The following is a 25,828-nucleotide window of genomic DNA, read 5'->3' as shown; positions in this document are numbered from 1 at the left end:
TCTATTGATTGATTGATTGCATTCACATAGATTCTAGTGTCTCCCTGAATAAATTTAAAACTTCCTTGCGTTATAATATTGTGCAAAAGTAAAGAACTAGACTTCAGACTAAGAATTTTTTTCAATACACACACAGCAGAGGTTTGGTACCTGAAACAATGCTCTTTTTCAGTGACTTTCTATGCAGCTAGCTGATTGCAGTTGGTAGATGGGAGGATGGTGACAGTGTCACGAATGACGTGGTCTTCCTGGCTCGTCCACAGTATTTCTGAGCACATGAGTGTTTTGCCCCATCAGATGGAAGCATGTGTGGAAGAACTCTGAAGACCCCATTCTCTGAGCGGTCTTAGCTCTGCTCAGGGACCCCCTGGGCCGTGTTCTGGAACTGCTTGCTTGCTTCACAGTTCTCACGTTCTGTGCCGTGGCTCGTGTCCACATCAGCCAGCAGTATCGGTCCTTCCTCAGTTCTCTTCCTGTCAGGTTAACTGCACCCTTTTTACAGATTCCATATGTACGTGGTATTTTATTTGTTTGGAACACACATCTTTGTTCTAGTTACAAGGTTGCATTGTTTCGGTTGTCCGCTTTTATCCTGTGTTTTTCCTGTAAATCTTGTTTTATTACATGATTTTGTAGAAAGCAAGTGCCATCAGAAATGTGTGTATCATATTAGAGTTGAAATATCTGGATAACTTCCTACAGATTTTTTTTTTTAAAAGACAAATCAAAATAAAAAATTTGGCAAAACTTCTTAACAGGTCAGAGAAAGGGAACCCCAAATGGCCAGGAAACATACAACTATAAGTTGGTAGCCTTGGCAGATTGCTCTCTAATAGCTGGATTCTGTACATATCCTGTCCTACACCTCAGTGATTCCAGTCTAAGGGTCTGCCCTGGGGGACTCCTGCTTCAGTGCTCTAGGACCCTGGTACTCCTCAGTGTGTGCAGGTCCAGGGGGAGGGCGGAGCTTCTGCCAGAACATAAATCAGTATAATGCTGTCTTCACTGAGGAAGTCATCCGATGATTTTTTTTTTTTAATTTTTAATTAAAACTGGGTGTTTAGTGGCAAAATAAGCCTCTTGTCTCCCTGAGGACTAGCAACAAACAGCTTGTAGATTAGCACTGTGTCTGTGGACAACACTGCACTGAGACATGTCATCTTGGAAAGTGTCTGTCAGTAAAAGAAGGGATACATAAATTGCAGTGTGCTTATATAGTGGAGTACTGTCTGCAATGAAGATGTAAAAACCAGAGCCCTACTTATTAACAGTTGCAAATCTCAAATTGATTTTACAAAGCAGAAGAAATGTACTTTATGGTAGCATTTATATAAAATTTAAGACCTGGAAACAGTACTATATGTTGTTTTGAAATATGCACATACATAATTACAGAATAAGAAAACTACCTAAGAATGAAAAGCACCAAATTCAGGACAGTGATTTTTTTGGCTGGTGTTAGGAGAAGCGAATATAATGTTTAAAGAATGTGGGTTGATAGCAGTTTATGTGAGAAGAAGCTGTAGTTTTTAGTGATTACTTTCTCAAGATGAGGCAAAATTACATGGTTGTAAAATAAGAAGTTCCCACTTTCTAAATCGTAGAAGTACGGAGAACTGTTAACACATCTGGAGGTTTTGTTCAGTTCTCAGTACTTTGTTTTCAGAGATGCTCTGGTAGACCAGGGACCGCGAGAACCAAGTGCGGAGGGCAGAGAGCAGCCTGAACAATGTCATAGCTGTTAGATCAGGCATGTTTGTTTAGACAACAGAAGTGTCCTCTAAGTATTTGAAAGATCACCATGTGGCTGAGATACTTGACCTTTGTTCCTTTCAATTTCATCCAGCGTTTTAGCTGCTCTATCAGCCTGTTAGGACACGAGAATGATAAATACTAATTTTGCCCTTCAGCATATTAGCCAAGCTGTCTTGCTCTGTGGCTCCTGCAAACCTGACGTGTGTCAACAAGGAAAATGTTAAACAGTTTGAATCCTGCTTGGGTAACATCCTAACTGTTGGGCAAGGCCTGGAGTTTCTCATCAGCCACGGAGAAGTAGAGCTTTCTGCAGTCATGGGCGTGTTCTGTATCTCTCCTGTCCAGGAGAGGAGCCACTAGCCGTGGGGCTGCTGAGCACTGAAATGTGGCTAGTGTGACTGAGGAGCTGCAGTTTTCGTTCATTAAACCTTAATGAAGTTAAGTTTAAACAGCCACATGTGGCATGTGCCTGCTATGTGGAACAGTGCAGGTCTACATGAGCGTAATTATGTACACCCTAATAGTTACCTTCTAATAAAATCATGAAACATTTCATAAATGCGAGTGGGTGGTAATACACTCATTTGTGTATGCATGTGTATTGCAGGGTGGAGAGGAATTAAAATCAGTATTTAATACATATAAATATGGTCTTTTAAAATGTGCTGTGGTATTGGATATGAACAGGTTGATATCTGCATAAATGCATAACTATTTTGAAGAGAGGTAGCTTTCCAGATTTGTCATTTGATTCGAATACGTCTTGGTAAATTGGCTGTTCTTTAGGTAATCTTTCTATAATGGTTGTCATTTAAACTTGAAAGCACTTTATAAGATATTTTGCAAAGATTATTTTGTTAACTTGCTTAGAATAATCAAAATGTAATAAACACATCATTATCTTTTACTTATATATATACCAAATGCAATAATTTAAAATACTTAATTTTTCGCCTAACCGGGCGGTGGCACAATGGATGGAGTGTCAGACTGGGATGCGGAGGGCCCAGGTTCGAGACCCCGAGGTCGCCAGCTTGAGTGCGGGCTCATCTGGTTTGAGCAAAGCTCAACCAACAGCTTGGACCCAAGGTCGCTGGCTCGAGCAAGGGGTTACTCCAGGGGTAGTTAACCTTTTTATACCTACCGCCCACTTTTGTATCTCTGTTAGTAGTAAAATTTTCTAACCGCCCACCAGTTCCACAGTAATGGTGATTTATAAAGTAGGGAAGTAACTTTACTTTATAAAATTTATAAGGCAGAGTTACAGCAAGTTAAAGCATATAATAATAATTACTTACCAAGTACTTTATGTCGGATTTTCACTAAGTTTGGCAGAATAAATCTTTATAAAACAACTTACTATAGTTAAATCTATCTTTTTATTTATACTTTGGTTGCTCCGCTACCGCCCACCATGAAAGCTGGAATGCCCACTAGTGGGCGGTAGGGACCAGGTTGACTACCACTGGTTGGTCTGCTGAAGGCCTGCGGTCAAGGCACATATGAGAAAGCAATCAATGAACAACTAAGGTGTCACAGCGAAAAATTGATGACTGATGCTTCTCATCTCTCTTCATTCCTGTCTGTCTGTCCCTATCTATCCCTCTCTCTGACTCTCTCTCTGTCTCTGTAAAAATAAATAAATAAATAAAATACTTAATTTTTCTTTTGCAAAAATATATTCAAGTTAAGAAGTAAGCATTTTATTGTGGCTGTATGATGTAAATAATTAGACATAAGTGTCTCACTTGTCTGGTTTTATTCTTTTCTAGCTGCATAGATGAATGGTTTGAAGTAAATAGATCTTGCCCTGAGCACCCTTCAGATTAAGCATCAGCTTCCTGTTTTGTAGGTAATTCTTTCTCTTTCTGTTTTATTTCTTTTAAACGTGTTATCTAAATTATACATTCTTAGCTACCATTTTCATTCAGTCATTCATTCATAGAGAGAGAGAGAGAGAGAGAGAGAGAGAGTGTGAGTGTGTGTGTGTGTGTGTGTGTGTGTGTGTGTGTGTTCGTTCCAAACATTGTGTTAGACTACTCTGTGGGAAACTAATGTTAAAAGGTACATAAAAAGTAACTTTATTGAGTAATTTCTACATTCTTGCTACTTTTAATACACATTAGCATATTTTTTTTATTTAATACTTTATAAAAGAAAACATGGAGTGCATATCATGACTCCATTTTACCAGTGAGAAACCTGAGGGTGAAAGGTCCCAGGTTTCTTCTTTAAGAAGCAGGTTGCACCAGCAGTCCAAGGTCATGCAGTAAACAGGCAGCTTTTACACTGTCATTCATGGCTTCCCAGGTATGTTCTTAAGTAATGTAATATTACCATTCTAATCATTATAGTTAGTATTTATATTGCATTCTTATGCAGGCCTTGTTGAAGCATTTTACATCTATTAATAACCGTATCTGGTTGTTATAACAACACTTTGAGCTCAATACTCCTAATTATTCTCATTATGCAGAGGAGGAAATTAAAAAACTTAACTTTAAGAAATTAAGAAACTACACAGAAGTTAAGAAACTTAACTTTTCAGGGTCACATAGCCAGTTCCTGGTAGAGCTCGAATTTGAATCCAGGCATTCTGGTTCCAAAGATTGGGGTCTTAGCTGTTTTGCTGTTAGTAGGTAGGAGCATTTTCTTCAAAAAGTTGCATCATAGATTTATTAGTTTAATTTTATCTTCCACCTTTGCATCCTCAGCTTATAATATAGTACCCACCTATATAGTAGGCAAAAAAAAAATTTTTTTTTTTTAAGAATTGCATTTAAACCAAGTACAAGTTTGTTTTGCTCTGCTGATTTAGTGGATTTATGACTCTGCATTATCTGAAAATATTTCGGGAATTAAATAACCTCACCTAACTATTGCCTTCTTTCATACTCCATGAAGTGAATTCATTGGCATCATTTCACTTTGAAAAAATAGTTAATTGCTATCTTATATATAGGAAAAGCTTTTTTGACAAGACTTACAGAAATGAAATAAAGTACTGGTTAGCCAGCCTGGAATTGTTTCAGAAGTTGTTAAAATCTCTGTGTTCCGAGACTGAAGACGTTAGTGACAGCAGTCTTTTCTGAGTGTCTAGGCCTGAGGGCCGGGAGCTAGAGGAGACAGGATCCTGAGGTCTGATTCTGTGTCCCTCCCATTTCCTTTTGTTTCAGTAATTCCTGGTATTGAATTTGAGGTTTTGAATTAATAAATATATGCAAGGAATTCTGTTGCTCTCATGAGGGTAATGTAACAGCAGCAGATTAGAGTGTTGACCAGGGAGGCCTGAGGGTAGGCGTGCTCTGGGGACATGGTAGGCTTTGTTTCAGACCCTGCAGTCAAGCGAGTGTCACAGTAAAGGGAGTCACACACATTTTTTGGTTTCTCAGTGCATATGTTAAGTTTACATCGCATTGTAGTCTATTAAGTGTGCAGTAACTTATATTCTTAAAAAAACCAAACACACATCCTTAACTTAATAATACTTTATTGCCAAAAATTGCTAGCCATCACCTGAGCTTCTAGCGAGGGCTTTTGCTGGTGGAGTGTCTTGCATCTATGATAAGGGAGCTAACTCATTGGGGTAGCAGCTGCAGTTCCTTAAAAATAAGGCAGCCAGTGAAGTTTGCTGCGTCCACTGACTGTTCGTGATCAGTCCCTCAGCAGTCTGCAACACTGTTCGATAGCATTTCACTCACAATAGAACTTCTTTCAAAATTGGAATCAGTCCTCTCACACCCTGCCCATGTTATCAACTAAATTTATGTAATCTTTGAAGTCCTTTCCTGCCGTTTCAACAGCCCTCACATGTCTTCCCAGGAGTAGTTTTCATCTCAGGAAACTGCTTTCTTTGCTCATCCATCGGAAGTAATTCCTCACCTGTTAAAGATTTATCGTGAAATTACAACTCCGTCTCATCCTCAAGCTTTGCTTCTAGTTCTGGTTCTCTCGCTGTTTCCCCTGCAGCCACTTCCTCCCCTCAAGTCCTGAACCCTCAGAACCCTCCCTGACAGTGGAATCAGCTTCTTCCAAACTCCTGTCGGTGTTGCTATTTTGCCTTCCCATGAAGCAGTGATGTTCTTAACGGCATCTATAGTGGTGAATAAGGATTCACCAGAAGGGTTTCAATTCACTTTGCCCAAATCCGTCAGAGGAAGGACTGGCAGATGGAGCCTTATGATATGTATTTCTTGAGTAAGACTTGAAAGTCAAAATTAGTCTTGATCCCTGAGCTGCAGAATGGATGCTGTGTTAATACCATGACAAACAACATTGATCTTATTGTCCATCTCCATTAGCTGTCTTGGGTGACCAGGGGCACTGTCAGTGAGTAGTACTGTTTTGAAAGGAATCTTTATTTCTGAGTAGTAAGTCTCAACGGTGGGCTTAAAATATGCTGTAAACAGATGTGCTGTCATCCAGACCTAGTTGTTCCATTGATGGAGCAGGGGCAGAATAGATTTAGCATAATTCTTAAGGGTCCTAGGATTTTCAGGATGGTCAGTGAGCATTAGCCCCTCACAAGAGAGTCAGCTTGTCCTTTGAAGCTTTGAAGCCAGGCATTAACTTTCTTCTCTAGCTATGAAACTCCTAGATGGCATCTATAAGGCTGTTTGTTCACTGCAGCTCTGTTGTGGAGGGAGCCACCTTCTCTAATCATCTCGCGGGAGCCTCTGAGAACCTGCTGGGGCTTCTCCATCAGCACCTGCTGCTGTGCCTTGCACTTGGCTGTCATGGAGACGGCGTCTTCCCTTCAACCTCAGGAGCCTCTGATGGCTTCCACTTGGGCAGCTTCCTCCCCTCTCTCAGCCCTCAGAGAATTGAAGAGAGTCAGGGCCTTGCTCTGACTAGGGCTTGGCTCGGGAGTGTGGCTGGCTTGATATTCTCTCCAGACCAGATTGGCCATTTTGTCCAGATTGGCAGGAAGGCAGTTCCGTGCTCTTATCATCTGCGTTCTCTGGAGGGAGCAGCGCTTGGTTTCCTTCGGGAGCTTTTCCTCTGCGCTCCCGGCTGGGCTGACTGGTGCGGGGCTTCCTCGCGGCCTGTCTCAGCCTTCCCCTGTCTCAGCCTTCCCCTGTCTCAGCCTTCCCCTGTCTCAGCCTTCCCCTGTCTCAGCCTTCCCCTGTCTCAGCCTTCCCCTGTCTCAGCCTTCCCCTGTCTCAGCCTCCCCCGTGCCTTCCTCACTGACCCTTTCTGGCTTCTGCGTTAGTGAGAGCTGTGACTCCCCCTTTCACCTGAGCGCCCTGAGGCACTGTAGGGTTATTAATTGGCTAAATTGCAATATTGTTGTGTCTTGGAGAATAGGGAGGTCTGAGGTCAGGGAGAGAGACTGGGGAAGAGGCAGTGGCTGGAGCAGTCAGACACACACAACATCTGTCAGGTTCATTGTCTTACATGGGTGTGGTTTGTGGCGTCCCAAAACAGTTACCATAGTCACATCAAAGATCACTGGTCCCAGATCATCATAACAAATACAGTAATAAAGAGAAAGTTTGAAATACTGCGAGAATTACCAAAATGCAACACAGAGACATGAAGTGAACAGATGCTGCTGGAAAAATGGTTCCAGCAGACTTCTTTTTTTTTTTTTTTTTTTTTTTTTTAATTTTATTTATTCATTTTTAGAGAGGAGAGAGAGACAGAGAGGGAGAGAGAGGATAGAGAGACAGAGAGAGAGAAGGGGGGAGGAGCTGGAAGCATTAACTCCCATATGTGCCTTGACCAGGCAAGCCCAGGGTTTCAAACCAGCGACCTCAGCATTTCCAGGTCGACGCTTTATCCACTGCGCCACCACAGGTCAGGCTCCAGCAGACTTCTTGACACGGGTTGCTGTGGACCTTCAATCTTTAAAAGCAGTTTCTAAAGCACAGTCAAGTGCAGTGTGCTTGTAACTGAATAGCAGCTGCAGCAAGTGAAATGAGAAATGCAACATTACATGAGACCTCTGATGCTTGGCCAGATAGCTCAGTGGATTGGAGCATTGTCCCAATATGCAGAGGTTGGGGGTTTGATCCTGGGTCAGGGCACGTACAGGAACAGATCGATGTTTCTGTCTCACCTCCTTTCCTCTCTCGCTAAAATCAATGTTTTAAAAGATAAACGGGACCTCTGTTTTAATAACAGTAAGGCTCTGATGTGAAGTGTGAAGGCCTCGGTAGACGGTGGGTACTAGACGACTGTCAGCTTTGAGCCTTTTCCTGTGAGCTGGTTCGGCTCCTGCCGTGCACGTTGCAGTCTGGGGTGGGGTCAGTGTGCGATGTGGGACAAGTGTCTGAGAGCGGTGCTTTGAGTAGATGTGTACACAGTTTTTTATTTCACTGTGACAGGGTTTTTTGAAGGAGAGAATGTTTTGGAATATCTTCAGTGTCACCTTACGTCTGGGCCAATAAATTAAAGCTGTGGCTAAAATTATATAAGCATTTTAAGAGAAGTACTATAAACCAATGCTAATAAAATGAAGTTTTTATCTTAGGATTTTACATGCCAGGGTAATATGTCAAAGTCCTTCACCTGTAGATGAAATTTTGTCCTTTAGAGTCAATAAACTTTTATATAAGATGGAAATCATGGTATAAAATTTTTAATTTCATGGTCTGATCAATTAAATTCTTCCTTTCACATCACAGTGAGCTGAGTGGGGTGTGGGACGTGCACTCCTCGCGGGCAGTGCCCGCCTGCTGGTCTCAGACAGCATTCCGTGGCCCCTACCGTAATACATGTCAGAGGCCTCTTTTTCTTTCTCTGCTTTGTACACAGACCTGAGAGTGTGGCAGCTGCTCTCAGAAGTGTGAATCGATGTAGTCAGTCTGTAAGGTTCTCCAAGTGCCATTTTCAGAACCTATAGGCATAAAAATCTTGACGATTTCACGTGTTTGCTTCTGCTCTGCCGTTATGTGTCATACGATAAACTCCTCTTTGTCTCTGTTGCTGTTCCAGATTAATAGTGTATGGGTTTAAAGAGGAGTCAGTGTTGTTAAAACATTTTTTTAAAGGCAACATTTAAAAATAAATAAATAATAATAATAGATAAAAAAGGCAACATGTAGCAACAAATGCAGCATTTCTGGTAGTCTTCAGGGTAAGAATGTCATAATCCAAAATAGAGATACATGAATATCTAAGGGGTTGATTAGTTATGAAATTGTTTACTATTTTTAATTTGAGATGTTTAGTTATTTGGGAAGAAGTTAGTAAGTTGGAGGGGTGTATTTTCTGTATTCTGGTATAACTTATATAGTAATGATTTTTTTTTTTATGTTTTAAGCTTTGATTTGTCTTTCTGTGTCCTTGGTCTTTTCTTTTGCAGAACACTAATTTTATGAGTTTTTAGACTAGTAAGCACGTGTATGAAAATTGACGGTAACTAAAGCAATGTTCATGGGGAAATGAATGTTGTGTTCTGATTTTTATTAACTAGATGGACCACTGCTTAAACCAAAATGTATCTGCTTTTACACAGGTTTTCTTCCCTTCTCAAGATGCTTGAAAAACCAACAGGTTATGAGGATCTGTCTCTGGAAAAACAGAAAACGCAGGCATACTCAGCCAGAAATCTCAGTTCTGTGCAACCCAGTCAAGCAGAGACGGACAATCATAGGGGAAGCCCGCTGCGGAGAGGACATTTGCCACAGAACTCAGTGTACCAAACAGGACAGAGGGACTCACAGGGATTTTGAAAATGCTGCACATCCCTTAATAGTCATCCACATAGGTAATACTGAGAAACGTTTTGTATTCAGACGCCAAAGTTAACTGATTTAAAAGTTGATTTACTTTTTATTAAGTTCTTTAGAGCTGCACAGCCAGCGTTTTGATTTGTTGTGTTTTTTAGTTTGGGGGTCTGTTTATTTTCCCCAACACGATGTTTCTGCATTCATCTGTTCTTCAATTGAAGACCGCGTAATTTACTTCCTATAAATTTAAATCTTAAATGTGAAACCAAGAAATGTAATCAAGCAGTAAACATTTTGAGTGTAGACCACAATCTCAAGTTCTTCTGTTATTTTCCCCCAAGGGTGGAAAGTATACTTCTACATAGGAAAGCTAAAATATGTTAACATTTTAAATTAAAAGCTTAACATTACCAGAATGCAGTCCAAAGAGTAAATCAGGTTACATAATTACATTTTAATTAATTAAATCTCAGATTGTCTACTGAATTACAGTTTATTAAGTGTGTTATTTCCTCTTGAATAAAACTGCTCGACAGCTAATCAGCAATGAACCATCTTGCAGCTATGCAACTTTAAGAAAAATACAGATTACCAGTTTTAAGTGCTACCAGCTATAATAACTTTGTTTTAACGGGTATTTTTGTTTGTTCTTTTCATGTAATTATTTTATTGTGCTTTGTATCTCCAGGCAGTTTTCCCACATTTGGGTAAAATGTTTTAGCAGGTTGTAAGCTTAATAACTTATGAAAAGGGTAAAATAAAAATCTTCTGGAGTGGAATTTGGAATGATTTGAGGAACTTTTATATACTTTTAAAAATCAGAATTCAATTAGGATGCCAGATTTATAGCAATTTGCATCTTTAATTTTCCAGATAATCTGGAGTTTAGTGTTTGATAAATGATTTTTTAAAGCAAATATGAAGATTTTGTTAATTTATAATTTATTATTGTGTTATTACTGTAATTGAAAATGTTATAGAACTTTTAAATTTAGTCATGTTTAGGAAGGAGTGTATTAAGCAAAATCATGTGAATAAATATTCCCACAAAATACATCTGAATGGTTAAAAAATACTGGAAAAGAGCTATTAGGGCTACAATACTGAATGTTCTTTTTTTTTTTAATGTCAAAAATACCGATAAGCAGGTTCCTGTTGCAACGTGGGAAAGTGTTGTCAGTGAGCATTAAGCAGCGCGCGTCCTCGCTGCACCGGGAAGGCGCACCTGCTGTTCTTGTTCTAAGCCTTCTCTAGTGCGTCTCAGTATTTGGTTCTCTATTTCATGCTGCTACTCCTAATTCTCTCAAATTTTTCTCTATTGCTTCTGTTTCATTTTTTTTTAAGGGCATGTACAGGAGCAACTGTTGCTACCCAGAAAGATTTGTGTATTACAAACAATTAGAAGGGTTTTTAATTGCTTCCTGTGTGATTCTAGACGAGATAACATTTTCCGTGAAGTGATGCTGTGAAATCCCTTTTGTTATGCTGCATTTGATAAAAGGATCCCAAACCTCCATTTTGACAGCTGATGGCACAATTTCATAGGTGCTTTTTTAACCAGTTTTCCCTCAAGAAAAATACTCTTTCTTTAAATTTTTTTCTGTTATGAAATATACTGCTCACAAAAATTAGAGGATATTCAAAATGAATATGAAGCTATAAAATATCCCCCAATTTTTGTGAGCAGTATATTAATATGAATCTTTAAGTTCACTTTCCATCGGTCTTGTCGCGCACTCAACCCTGTTCCGCTGGCCAGGGTTCCCAGCTCCCGCGGCTGCTGCTACGGCACGGCACTGGCGGGCTCAGTGTTTGTCACCAGCACTCGGAGCCGCGGGTTAAGGCGGGCTCAGTGTTTGTCAGGGCTCAGTGTTTGTCACCAGCACTCGGAGCCCCCGGGTTAAGGCGGGCTCAGTGTTTGTCACCGGCACTCGGAGCCCCCGGGTTAAGGCGGGCTCAGTGTTTGTCACCAAGAGCCCACATGGCACTTGGAGCCCCCGGGTTAAGGCGGGCTCAGTGTCACCGGCACTCGGAGCCCGCGGGTTAAGGCAGGCTCAGTGTTTGTCGCTGGCACTCGGAGCCCCCGGGTTAAGGCGGGCTCAGTGTTTGTCGGTGTCCAGTGCAAATGGATTATTCTACTTGTCTAGAACAGTATTTACTTAAATCTGTTTATAGCAATCCCTTTCTTATTAAAACTTACAGAAGTTAGCATTTTTTACTTTAAATTCAGTCTCCATTAATGACTTCCTAAAAAGAACTGAGAAATTGAAATGTTTTTTAAAAGCCCAGATGCTCCAGTTTTTATTCAAAGTCACTATTTAGGAAAATGTTATAAGTTATAAGTTATAATATTTGTAAATCTGTATGTGGACACTGGATAGTTTAAGTAGGACATAAAGTCATACTAGATATTTAAATATGTAGCTGAAACTACTGACAGCTGAATATTATGGACACAAAGATTGAAAGCCTAGGTCATCAAATTGGTCATAGCTTTCTAGAATCTGTGTAAATACTTGTTTTCAAATAAGATCACACTTGTGAATATAGAAAGCAATATGTTCTAAAATTTAACTGTAGAGCTCCTCTTCATAACAGATTTATTGCCAGTTTTGACTCCTCCTCTTTCTTTGATCTGCCCCTCCCACTGAATGTATGAGATAGCAAAATTAATGTTTTACTTTTGGCTTTTTGCCAGATAAATAGACTAAGTAAGAAAATTAATGTGTTTCAGATCTGGTTATAAATCAGATATAGATTGTGTTTTAAGAGCATGGTTTATGATTGAAATATAAATAATGGTTTTCATAACTGGTTTTTTTGTGATAGCTGAAACAACATTTTAAAACACTTGGTCTTAACTATTACATACTAATAGGTGTTAATTTCTTTTAAATGTTACACAATTACTTCACCCACTAAATATTATTGCGACATAGCCCCAAAATGCCTGAGGGGCACCCTCACCCTATTTGCAGTATGTGTTTCAAAAAGATTTCAATTCAATGAATTATTGAAAATGACAGATTCTTTTTCAAAGCTTATTTTACTTTCTAGAGTTGAGTACAGTGACGTGTAAGAGCAATCATTTAAATAAACGTAATTATAGCAAGACATAGGGGTATTTATTTAAATGAAAACAATTGTAAATTCAGTGTAAATATTGCCCAATTATTTTTATTAATGTGGAGAGTGGAAGAAGGGAAATTTCCAAACTATAAACTACATTCAAACAAAGCATGAAACTCTTTTAAAACTCAAGAGTAATTGACTTTACCATCTGATTGACATCCACATTATGCATTGATAATAGTATCAAAATCATCTTACTTATACGCAAAGGAGGTTGCCATATAAATTTGATAATGGGAACTTTGTAAAACGACACAAAGGTAAATGTTGCTTATTAAATATGAGTATTATTTGTTACTTGCAGGAAGTCTTCTAGTTCATTTGGCTCTTTTCTTGCAATTGGATTTCTCCTGTGGTGAACTTGGTACATATTAACAATGGGTGGTTAAATGTGAAGTGTCCCTTGTTCTTGTACAGATAATTTCTAAGTAAAGAAAGTTTTGGCATGCCAGTATTTTGTCTTTGGCCCATTCTACTTTTTTTCTGATAATTCTTAATGTTTTCTTTGCTGTATTGGGAATAACAGTAGTTAAATTAAATGTTTTACTATCTACTTTTTATCTCAAATGAGATCATTCATTCTGAAACTAAATTGTCACTTGGTTTTCTTCAGAGGAAGTTGCTAGTTGGTATACTCTGGGTAGTGGTTTTTATTCAGGAAGAGCTAGTGAATTTTTTTTTTTGTAATGAGCTACCCAGATAATACTTTGAGTTCCTACCATGTCCTGTGAATTCAACGCTTAAGGTAGGGAACTGTGTGTTCTTTTTAAATCACAGAATTGCTGTGTTGAATGGGAAATACCTGGTATTTCAAGTCAGGTGATTCTCTGTGGAAAGTAAAAGGCATTAAAGAAAACCAGATATGTTAGTATTTATGAAAATTCAGTATTACTATACTTAGAGGAGTTGGCATATTTTCAGATGTTTAAGCTATCATTAGTTTTAGACCAATGGCTAAGATAGATTCCTGGCTACTTGTTTATGAAGATGCAAAGAGCAGCATGGCATAAACTCACATCCCAGAATAAATGAAAAACAAAAACGAAAGTGGTCTTATACTCTCTGTTAACTGACATTGTACTTCTTTGCTCCGCCCTGAACTGCGGGGCACCTGTCAGGACCCCAGTCTCATAATAGAGGGACTGATGTCTTCAAGTGCTAGATTCTCACGCCTGCTTTTTTCATTGGACGTGTTGAAGTTGTTAGGTACTGATGATTTATGTTTTTAAACTTATATTTCTGCTCCTGCCTTATGTAGGCATCTTGAAAAGGTTTCATTATTAGTCAGTAGCATTTGAGCATCTGTATGTGAACGACACAGCCAGCAGGCATGTTAGAGGGATGCAAAAGAGATTTCGGAATTGTATTATGATATTGATCTTTATTACTGCAGAAGTTCATTACATTTTATTTCTTTGCAATGACTATATGAGTTTTATTACTTGAAAATCAAGGTAATAATATTTACCTCTATTGCTTTGTTCATGGTTTCCCGAACTCTTCTGTAATACCTTTTAATTTTCTCGATTAAAAAGGATTTTTCTGTTAAATAAGTTAACAAAAACATCAATCATAAGAAATACAGAAAATGTACTAGGAACAACTTGTATTGGTATGTTCTTAACTAAAATGGAGCAATTCATTATTGATATTTTTAATAAATGAAGCTTCTAAATGATCTTTCCAACTTCTCCTGTTATTTAGAAGTAGAATATGAGAGAAGAATGTTTTCAAGGATATTTGTCCTTTCTGCCCTTATGTCTAGAAGTTGACAGTATGTTACAGTAGAACTGAGAATTACCTAAATGCCGAAAGGTTACCATGAATTAACTAATGTCACAGTTTCTCTGTTTTTGTATACATGTTATCACAAAATTGAATACAAAGTGTTAGTTAAAATTTCCTAATAGCTTAAGAAACAACTTTGTGGTGGCAATGTATAAAAAGCTCTTTCTTCATTACCTTACCAGTATGTAAAGGTATACTTTGAAATTTCTGTTGTAAAACCTATTTGTACATTTTGTAACTGAAATGTGATTGGAGAACTATTAAGTTTTGTGGAGAGAAGGTCTATCAGTGTATCATCATGATTTTTAAAATTCAGATTATATTTAGTAACATTCCATTATGTTTCAAAAAGTAATCAATCTTTATGTTTATGAGGTAACAAATACTGAGTTTGCAGCTTGTGGTTAAGAATATGGATTCTGCCTGGAGCCAGACTGCCTGGTTTTGCCATTTCTGCGCCATTGGGGGTGAGATACTTAATTTCTCTGTGCCTCGCCTTTGCCTATAACAAGAGGTAATACTACTGCCTACCTCAAGTTTGTTGTGAGGATTAAATGGGAAAGTACACGTATGTATGCACCAGACACATAGTAAGCATCTAAAATGTTAGTGTTGTTACAAACAATAAAAATATTTGTGCCCATCTGTGAATAACTAATCTTTGTTATTCTCTCCAGTCAGGAGGTGTAGGACTGGACCTTGATTTCGGCTTCTCCAGCAGGTACTGCTGGTGTGACCAGCTTCCCCCCAGGGAGCAATACTCTGTCCTTAAGACCTAACCCTTCAAGGCCCTGGCCGGTTGGCTCAGTGGTAGAGCGTCGGCCTGGCGTGCAAAAGTGTCCTGGGTTTGATTCCTGGCCAGGGCACACAGGAGAAACGCCCATCTGCTTCTCCACCCCCCCCCCCTCCTCTCTGTCTCTCTCTTCCCCTCCTGCAGCCGAGGCTCCATTGGAGCAAAGATGGCCCGGGTGCTGGGGATGGCTCCTTGGCCACTGCCCCAGGTGCTAGAGTGGCTCTGGTCGCGACAGAGCAAGGCCCCGGAGGGGCAGAGCATCTCCCCCTGGCGGGCAGAGCGTCGCCCCCTGGTGGGCGTGCTGGGTGGATCCTGGTCGGGCGCATGCGGGAGTCTGTCTGACTGTCTCTCCCCGTTTCCAGCTTCAGAAAAATACAAAAAAAAAACAAAAAACCAAAACAACAAAAAAAGACCTAACCCTTCAAGATGTGACCCAAGTATCCCTGGGAGTTGTCCTGATATACCTGATATGTCTGAAATGAAGGTCTAGGGCCTAGAGCCTAGACCTTACCTGATGTGTTTAAGAAACCTACATATAATAGATGACATTGTGAGTTCTGATCTCCCCTCTTGCTAACATCTAGAGATTTACTATTCTGGCAGTTGTACATTAAGCACTACTTGATTCTGTGGACTGTTAGGGACTGAGAAGATTGAAGTCAAAGATAGCTGCCTTCTAGGAGCTGATCTTTAGTGGGTGAAGCACACGGGCCAGCCAGCCTGTAATAAAGAACAGTGCTGTGGCGGACATGTGCTCAGAGTGGTGGAGGCAGTGAGTCGGCCATTAAATCCAGACTGGGCAAGAGAATGATTAAACTAAGTCTCGAGGAACAAACAGATGGTAGCTCGGGGGGATGTGGACGAAAGGACTTGAGTAGGGAGTTTGGGAAGGGTATTCCCAAGACAGAAAGCATTCCGTGAACAAGCGTGGCTCTCGGAGAGCTGTGTCTGGAGAGGTAAACAGGTGGCAAAGCCTGAGGGATGTGGGTACCAAACTACACTGAAGGATTTTTAAGCAGGAAAAAGACAATGCGATTTGCCCTTAGGAGTAGAGAGGGACGAGGCCGGAGGCAGAGATGCTTGTTAGAAAGTTTATAGTAATTTAGGCAAGACGTGGGGCCATGCGAAAGCAGGGACACGGGGAGAGCAGGGTGGAAGGACCCGGAGGTCCAGAGCAGAATGAGCTCCTCTTTGGTGGTCTAGGTGTCAGGCAGTAGAGGCGTATCAGGACGACTCCCAGGGACACTTGGGTCACATCTTGAAGGGTTAGGTCCAGGGGTCCCCAAACTTTTTACACAGGGGGGGGCCAGTTCACTGTCCCTCAGACCATTGGAGGGCCGGACTATAAAAAAAACTATGAACAAATCCCTATGCACACTGCACATATCTTATTTTTAAAGTGAAAAAACAAAATGGGAACAAATACAATATTTAAAATAAAGAACAAGTAAATTTAAATCAACAAACTGACCAGTATTTCAATGGGAACTGTGCTCGTCTCACTCACTGACCACCAATGAAAGAGGTGCCCCTTCCGAAAGTGGGGGCCGGATAAATGGCCTCAGGGGGCCGCATGCGGCCCGCGGGCTGTAGTTTGGGGACCCCTGGTTAGGTCTTAAGGACAGAGTATTCCTCCCTGGGGGAAGCTGGTCACACTGGCAGTACCTGCTGGAGAAGCCGAAATGAAGAGTGCCAGTTCTGACGGGAAGGGATTGGGTCTTAAATGGGAGGCAGAGCCTTGAGAGAAGCCAGATGGGAATACTGGGCAAGCTGTGTGTGACAGAGAGAGAGGGGGAGAGGGGCTGTTGGGGTTTAGGGGGTATAGAGGCCCAGTTGTTGCCAGTAGAAGAGTTGGTGAGTGCGTGGTAAGTGCACTGAGCTCGCGTGTCCAGGTTGGCTGAGTTGGGACTTGCCCAGCACCCTCTCCTCCCCCTCAGCCTCAGGCCTGTGGGAGCCCGGCCATGCTCTCCCAGGTTTGCTTCGTGCAGTGGGGGACGCGCTCCGAAGCTTCCCCGGGTTTTCTCGCTGCTTCCTTCCTTCGTAGCTTTCCATCGTCCGAGCGGTTCTGGTTCGCAGCAGAAGACAGCTGCTGTTGGAAGCAGTCGCTGTACAAGGACAGAGACCGGATGAGCCCTGCTGTTGGGGTGGGTGGGTCCGGTCAGGCGAGGGAAGACCAAAAAAGGTTGATGAGTTCCTGGAAGAATATGGGTTCGTTATTTTGTGAGATTTTAAAAGTACGTGACCAAAAATATCTTCCCAATGAAGTCAGTTTGAGACTTCAGCACTTCCTGATTGGTTTGATATTTTAGTAGCTGAGTAACTGAAAACTGTACGGTGTTTGCAGTGTAAATTAATATTTCGGAAAATATCAAATATTGTAATTGTATGTCAGGAACCTTTCAGAGTAGCTATTAATAATTGAAATGTCATTAAATCTGTAAATGTTAAAGAGTATTCATTACACAAATACTCAGAGAATATCCATCAAAGACGTCAAACAGAATACAGTTCCATCCAATCCATTATTGGAACTCAGATATTGCCAAGACAATAGGCCTTCTTAAAGTATTTAAATATCCAGACTATTATTATTTTAGCATGTGATCAGTATAAAAATTATCAATGAAATAATTTACATTCTTTTTTTTTTTTCCAGTCTTGGAAGTTTGGTGTGTTTTCTGTTCACAGCACGTTTGTATTTGGAACTAGCATGTAGGTGCTGTTGGACTCGGGTCTGGGTGACTGTGGGAGGTTCGTTTTCCTCTCCTAGCTCTCTTTTTACTGGGATGTTTTTGAAGGTCTTATTCCAACTTTGTGAAGACCTGTGTCTCTCAAAGTTAGTTTAGCTGCTGCGCATAAGCAGATCTGGTCCTGTGTTACTAAACGGAGGCAGTTTCCTGATTTTTTCAATGAAAGGGGCTGGAAATACCTTGAAGAGGTTGATAGTCTAATGAGTCCTTTTCATGTGCTTTCACAGGTTCCACTGGCTTTTGCTCTGTTGGCAGTTTTTTGGTAAGCCCCCACACACAGGCTCTGAGTACCTGGTCAGGGAGGAGTTGGTGTGTCTGTGAGGTTTTAGCCTGGGACCAGTAGAAACTGTCAGCAGTGCTGATGAACAGCTCTGTTCTGAGCTGTCCGTGTGTTGAGCTCAGTGGGGGCAGTTTCATGAGTTTCAGGCCTTCCACTAGTAGTTGATTTTATAACCATATTCGTGCTTAAACTGCCAAACTTGTCCACCAGACCCTCATTCACAAAACTGAGAGTCTTCAAACCCAGCTGGAGAGTCGCCGGTCTCCAGGCCTGAGCTGTCAGAAGATGCTCTTGCTGTGTGGGAGTTCTCTGCTCAGGTGTCCCTTTGAAGGAGTCGGGGTGGGGATACCAGGGAGTGTGTCACAAGGACCGGCCATGCCATGGGAGGTCAGAGCTTACATTTCTGCTTGGGGGCCCTCGAAAGCCAGAGATTCTCAGCACTTGTATAAAATTAGACCAACTCAGCAGGTAGGAAGGGAAGGGAAGAGACAGCTTTTTTTAAGATTTCAGGGCCTTGCCTGGCCCACGGTGGCTCAGTGGATAAAGGGTCGACCTGGAATGCTGAGGTCACCAGTTTGAAACCCCAGGCTTGCCTGGTCCAGGCAAATATGAGAAGCAACTACATTGTGTCCGTAAAGTCATGGTGCACTTTTGACCAGTCACAGGAAAGCAACAAAATACGATAGAAATGTGAAATCTGCACCGAATAAAAGGAAAACCCTCCCAGTTTCTGTAGGATGATGTGGCAGCATGTGCGCATGCGCAGATGATGATGTAACACCATGTATACAGTGGAGCAGCCCACAGCCATGCCAGTCGAGATGTGGACAGTACAGAGGAAAGTTCAGTGTGTTCTGTGGCCTCGCTAAATTTGAAGCCGTGACCTAAGTGCAACGTGAATATTGGTGCGTTTATAATGAAGTGCCACCACATAGGAATAACATGACTCGGTGGGATAAGCAGTTGAAGGAAACCGGCAGTTTGGTGGAGAAACCCCGTTCTGGTAGGCCATCAGTCAGTGACAAGTCTATAGAGGCTATACGGGATAGCTACCTAAGGAGCCCTAAAAAATCTGTGCATGAGCCCACATCGAATTGCACTGAATAGGTATGAAACTGGGAGGGTTTTCCTTTTATTTGGTGCAGATTTCCTGTGACCGAACAAAAGTGCGCCATGACTTTACGGACACCCTGTACTACAAATTGATGCCTCCTGTTCCCCCCCCCCCCAACTTTATCCTCTCTTTAAAATCAGTAGATAAAATCTTTTTTTAAAAAGATTGTCCCCACCCCAGAGATTCTGAAGTCATTGTTCTGGTGAGATCTGACCTGTAAGCAGGTGTTCAGCCTTTCTGGAGTCCCCGCACACCCCGTGGACAGGGTGTTAGCTCCCGAGGGGTGCCCAGCAGCCTCAGGCCTGCGGACTGAGCTCTGGCTGTGTCTCGCTGCCTCTTCAGTCGAACTCCTGGCTCCTTGGGAATGAGAAAACTGTACCATGCGTTCTTCCGGCTATGGAATGAACTGCCGGATTCAGCACAGCTAAGTTGATAGATTCCTAAAGAAAGCCTTTTCTGCCTCCAGAATGTGGCTGAGAAACCACAAACCCTTTGGTTTTCGGACTGTTGTGTCTTCTTTTGGTTTTAAAAAACTCAACTTTGACACTCAAAGATGAGCAATGGCTTTGTTTTTATCTTTATTGGCTCTCCCTGCTGAAGTGGCAGGTGCCCGTGTAGTCACTGAGCAAGTTGCCATTAGCAACCAGAATGCAGGGAATGGAAGATGTAGCAGTGTAGCCAGAACAGCGTCTGTCACACTTCACATCAGTCACTCGGCAGCCACTGTGGGCAGCGGTCTGCTCTTCGTTCTGAGCGTCACTTTGGTAATCTTCAGAAGGTTTCTCCCCGAAGAAGAAGGTGCGGGAGTTACTTGAACTAGAATGCGGGGTGAATTAAAGTGTGGGTTCATTCATTTAGCACGTTTATTGAACATTTGATAGGTGTACTATGTGAGATCCTGCGTGTTCACTTACTGAGACAAAAAGACTTCCTGCCCTTCGGAGCGTACGGGTTGGTATTCCAGCGCACAGTTGACAAGGAGGTATAACACAACAAATACATGAACGGCATGGGTGTGCGAAACCGAGTTCTTGAATAAGCATTTGTGTCAGACCTTCCCAGGCATCCGATGAGTCAAGTCACTGGAGACTGCTTTGTCTGACTGGTCTGTGTGGGCGCTGCTAAAGCCCGGGAGAACAGACGGAAGTACCGCAAGCACTAGGACTGCAGTAGAGACAGCTAGACCCAGACTTGTGAGCTCCGCTTCGTGCTTAGCGGGCTGCTGACTCAATAAGAACACTGTTCTATTTCTAACCAAAGTTTTTCTTCCCAGCTTTTTAAAGGTACCTCGAAGAAGTTGAATTTACATACAACAAAAACATCCTTTGTAAGGGTACAATGCGGTGAGTTTGGACACACCTGTACACCTCTGCGGCCATCCCTGCCGCTGCGGTCGGGAGCATTTACGTCACCCCTCAAAAGTTACCTCGAGCCCCTTTCCAGGCAGGGCCCACCCATCCACCCTCAGTTCCAGGCAGCCTCTGACCGCTCTGGTCACTGTAGATTGGACAGAAACATGCAGTGTGTCTTGTGTGGAGGGTTTGTTCCACTCGACTTATCTGATAGGAATCAGTGTTGTTGCTTGAATTCGTTGTTGTTGTTTTTTAATTGCTGAGTAGTATTCCATTGTATGAATATACTAGTTTACCCATTCTCCCATCGGTGGACACCTGGGCTATTTCTAATGTGGGTCTATTATGAATAAAATGTTTGAACATTTATATATAAATCCTACATGAACATGTGATTTCATTTCTCTTGAATAAATATGTGGTAATGGAATTAACTGAGTTGTATGGCAAATATTTTTTAGCTTTATAAAGATGCTGCTAGACTGTTTTCAATAGTAGCTGTGTTATACATTCCACCAATTTTGCAGGATGGTTTCTCATTTTTATCGTGGCCATTTTAGTGGGTATGTATCTTGTGGTTTAGTTTGAATTTACCTAACCACTAATAATATTAAGCATCTTTTAATGTGCTTAGTGGCCATTCCTATATCTTCTTTGGTAAAAGGTCTGTTCAAATATTTATCCCATTACTTTTAACAGTTTTGTTGCAGTATAGTTTTACATACCATAAAACCCAACCATTTAACGTATACAGTTTCATGGCTTTTAGTATATTTATAAAGTTACGCAGTCCTCAGCATAATCTAATTTTGGAGTATTTTCATCACCATAAGGAGACTTCAGCCCTGGCCAGATAGCTGGGTTGGTTAGAGCGTTGTCTTGATACACAAAGGTTGCGGGTTCAATCCTCAGTCACATCCAGGAACAGATCGATGTTTCTCTCTCTCAATTTAAAAAAAAAACTTTTTTAAAGAAACTTTATACCCATTGGCAATCACTCCCCAATTCCTCTCCTCCAGCCTTAGGCAACCACTAATCCATATTCTGTCTCCATATTTTCCCATCTGTGGATATTTCGTATAAATGGAATCATACAAAATACAGCTTTTGCATCTTGCTTTTTTAATCTACTAGTATGATATTTCTAAGCAGGTTTACCCGTGCTTAGCATGTACTAGTAATTTTTATTTTTGCTGAATAGTATTTTATTGCATGGATATACCACATTTGTTTGGCAGCTGATGGGAACTTGTATTTCCAATTCGGGGGCTGTTAGGAATAATGCTGCTGTGAACATTTGCTGTCAAGTCTTTGTGTGGACACACGTCTCTCATTTGTCTCGGGTGAGTTCCTAGAAGTAGAACGGCTGGCCTGTGTGCATGAAGCCCTCCATCCCATCCCGGCCTGGGAGACGTTGTAGGCTCAGCCAGTGTCTCATCCCCAGGTCGCTGTGTTCAGTTTCTGCTGTCCTGCCCAGCTGTCGCTGGCCACGCCAGTGTCTCAGCCTCAGGCTCGCTACATGATGGTCTTCCCTGATTGCTGCCAAGACCGACATTGTTTCCAGAAGTACCCCTGTGTGTTTGTCCCACATTTTGCTCCAGATTGCTTCAGTCCCTCCAACAGGGAGGCTTAGAGCCTCAGAGCCTGCCCCCCTGGTGGGACAGCAGTGCCACCGAGCTTGGGGGGGGCTGCAGGGGTGGAGGGGTAGGTGGTGAGGTGGGAGCTGCTCCAGGCTGAAACGCCAGGTGCCACTGTTTACACCAAGGCTCAGTGTTTTCCTGGAGTAAATGTTGCTGTTTGTTGTGTACCTGTGGTCAGTTTCCAAAGTTCTGAAGTGATTGTTTTGACAGTTTTTTCATATCCTGTCATAACTTTTTGGGGAGAAAATTTGCAGTACTCCTTATCCCGTTATACCTGAAGTTTCATGAGGCTGCTCATTTTTCAACTGTTGTGCATCATATTATTGACTTGTAAGAGTTCTCTGTATGCTCTGCATACAAACCTTTTTCCGGGTAAATGATTTGCAAGTGGACTCAGTCTATAGCTTGCCTTTCACTTTTTTTAATTTATTTTTTTACCTTTACAGAGACAGAGAGTCAGAGAGAGGGATAGACAGGGACAGACAGACAGGAACAGAGAGATGAGAAACATAAATCATTAGTTTCTCATTGTGCATTGCGACACCTTAGTTGTTCCTTGATTGCTTTCTCATATGTGCCTTGACCATGGGCCTTCAGCAGACCAAGTGACCCCTTGCTTAAGCCAGTGACCTTGGGTCCAAGCTGGTGAGCTTTGCTCAAACCAAATGAGCCCGCGCTCAAGCTGGCGACCTCGGGGTCTCGAACCTGGGTCCTCGGCATCCCAGTCCGACGCTCTATCCTCTGCACCACCACCTGGTCAGGCGCCTTTCACTTTTTAAGTCTTTGAAAGCAAGAGTTGAATTTTTACGCAGTAGTTTATTAGTTTATATTTTTCTTGTTTATGCTTTTTATGTTCTAAGAAATTCTTGCCTAATACAAAGTCACAAAGATTTTCTCTGTAGCACTTACATTTAGATCTGTCACACAATTCAAGTTAGTTTTTATATCTGTGTGAAGGTAAGTATCATTTATCTGTATGACAGCTCAGTTTATTCCAGATCATTTGTTGAAATGATTATCTTTTCTCTATTGAATTAACTTAGCAATTTTTTTGAAAATCAAATAACTTTCTATGTGTCAGTCTGTCTCTAGGCTCCTTTCTGTTGCATTGACATATATGTCTATACTTACACTCCAGTATTATACTGTTTTGATTACTATAGCTTTGTGTTTTGCAGAAACTCTTAAAATTAGGTAGTGTGAGTTCTCTAACATTTTCCTTTTACTTTTTTTCCAAAATATTTTTATTTTTCTACTTCCTTTGGTCTTCCATATAAATTTTAGAGTCAACCTGTCAATTGCGACAAATACTCTTGCGGGTACTTAGATTGAGATGGCATTGAATCACCTGACCAGGTGGTGGTGCAGTGGATAGAGCATCAGCCTGGGATGCAGAGGACCCAGGTTCAAGACCCCGAAGTCACCAGCTTGAGCGCGGGCTCATCTGGCTTGAGCAAAAAGCTCACCAGCTTGGACCCAAGGTCGCTGGCTCAAGCAAGGGGTTGCTCGCAGTCAAGGCACATATGAGAGAGCAATCAATGAACAACTAAGGTGTCGCAAGGAAAAACTGATGATTGATGCTTTTCATCTCTCTCTGTTCCTGTCTGTTTCTATCTATCCCTCTTTCCAACTCACTCTCTGTCTCTGTAAAAAAAAAAAAAAAGAGAGAGATGACATTGAATCTATAGATCAGTTGTTTTAGTCCTGACAATATTAACTCTTTCAACCCTTGAGCACAGTATACCTCTATTTATTTTTTGAAAATGTCTTCAGTATTTGGATCTTGATAGCTTTATACCAAAGTATTGCATGCTTGATAGTGGTATTGGCTATTACATAAAAAGAATTGGATTTTGTACATTGATTTTGTATCCAATGATCTTTTTTAAAAAATTTTTTAAAAATCTATTCATTTTAGAGAGGAGAAAGAGAGAGAGAAGGGAGAGAGGAGTAGGAAGCATCAATTCCCATATGTGCCTTGACCGGGCAAGCCCAGGGTTTCGAACCAGCGACCTCAGTGTTTCAGGTCAGCGCTCTATCCACTGCACCACCACAGACCAGGCCCCTATGATCTTCTTAAACTCATTTATTCTAGTAGCTTTTCTTACAGATTCTTTAGAATTTTCTGCATAGACAATCATACTGTCCACAAATGATTTTTTTTCTTTCTAATCTGTGTGCCTTTTATTCTTGTTTTCTTCATTTTTAGCTCCCCTCTGTCTTCCTCCTCCTCTCTGTTTGCTTCCCCCTTCTCTTTTTCCCCTCTCCCCTCCCTTCTTTTCCCCTCCCCTCGTTTTTCCTCCCTTCCTTCCTTGCCTCCTTCTTCCCTTCTCTTAATACATTGACCAGGATCTCCATTCTAATGTGAATGGAAGGACTAGAAGTCGAGAACCTTGCTTGTTCTTGATTTTGCAGAAAAGCTTCAGTCTTTCACTATTACACTTATGTTCGCAGTAGGGTTTTTATAGATGTCCCCTATGAAATTGAGTAAGTTGCTTTCTGTTTCTTTTTCCTAAGAGGATTTGTCATCAATAAATGTTGAATTGTGTCAGTTGCTGCCTTACTCTACTGAAATGATCATACGGGTTTTCCTCTTTTAATCTGCTGATAGGATGAGTTTTGTTAATTTTTAAATGTTGAACCAACCTTATCTATTCTGGATTTGGTTTGCTAATATTTAGTTAAGGTTTCTTTCTTTCGTTTTATTTCTTATTTTTTGCATCTGTGTCCATGAGGGCTATCGGTCTGTAGGTTTTTTTGCAGTATCTTTGGTTTTGGTATCTGGGTAATGGAGGGCTCATTCAAAGGGTTGCGAAGGGTTGGAAAGTGTTCACCTTCTATTTTCTGAGTTTGTGCAGAATGCTATATATAAAGTTTCCGCTATGCCCTTCTTTAGCTATATCCGACAAATCATGCCATGTTGGTTGAAAAGAAAAACGAAAACAAGGTGGTTGAAAACAAGAATGGAGTAGACTATATTGGGAGTGTAAATAACACTTACCACATATCAGACATGAGGCAGCCACTTGTCCCTTGAGCAGGTAGATTCCCTGAGGGAAGGTGAAGAATTCTACATCACTTATACTAGAAAATAGTTGGTGTAATATTTCTGATCTCCCTTTACTCAGACTAACAGTTAACTTTTTCTCCTGTATTGGTTTTAGCAAGAAAAACTTAGAGCAAATACATGTAAAGCTTGAGACTATTAAAAAAATAATTTGAGGCCCTGGCCTGTTGGCTCAGTGGTAGAGCGTCAGCCTGGTGTGCAGGAGTCCCAGGTTTGATTCCCGGCCAGGGCACACAGGAGAAGCTCCCATCTGCTTCTCCACCCCTCCCCCTCTCCTTCCTCTGTCTATCTCTTCCCCTCCCGCAGCCAAGGCTCCATTGGAGCAAAGTTGGCCCGGGTGCTGAGGATGGCTCTGTGGCCTCTGCCTCAGGCGCTAGAATGGTTCTGGTTGCAACAGAGCAATGCCCCAGATGGGCAGAGCATCACCCCCTGGTGGGCGTGCCGGGTGGATCCCGGTCGGGCACATGCGGGAGTCTGTCTG

General features: G+C 41.5%; 1 protein-coding gene and 1 long non-coding RNA gene across 3 annotated transcripts in view; both read left to right on the top strand.

Annotated features, from left to right (window-relative positions):
- Positions 1 to 9,355, top strand: part of ZNRF2 (zinc and ring finger 2) — a 76,690-nt gene extending 67,335 nt beyond the window's left edge. The window contains exons 4-5 of one of the 2 annotated variants that reach the window (XM_066354252.1): positions 3,528 to 3,603; positions 9,218 to 9,355. In XM_066354252.1, coding sequence (XP_066210349.1) covers positions 3,528 to 3,585 — 58 coding nt within the window. In that variant the 3' untranslated portion in view covers positions 3,586 to 3,603; positions 9,218 to 9,355. Of the gene's footprint in view, positions 1 to 3,527; positions 3,608 to 9,217 lie in introns of both variants that reach the window. The other variant, XM_066354251.1, reaches the window with a different exon arrangement.
- A 76-nt stretch (positions 9,356 to 9,431) lies between these two features.
- LOC136384148 (uncharacterized) lies at positions 9,432 to 13,116 on the top strand. Its single transcript, XR_010747535.1, has 2 exons — positions 9,432 to 11,274; positions 11,337 to 13,116. It is a non-coding gene; the product is annotated as an uncharacterized lncRNA (long non-coding RNA).
- The last annotated feature ends 12,712 nt before the right edge of the window (positions 13,117 to 25,828 follow it).

The sequence above is a fragment of the Saccopteryx leptura genome, chromosome 12 (genome assembly GCF_036850995.1).
Source record: "Saccopteryx leptura isolate mSacLep1 chromosome 12, mSacLep1_pri_phased_curated, whole genome shotgun sequence".
Taxonomy (NCBI): Eukaryota; Metazoa; Chordata; class Mammalia; order Chiroptera; family Emballonuridae; genus Saccopteryx; species Saccopteryx leptura.
The sequence above is the reverse complement of the archived record's forward strand: the minus strand, read 5'-3'. Positions and strand labels throughout refer to the sequence as shown.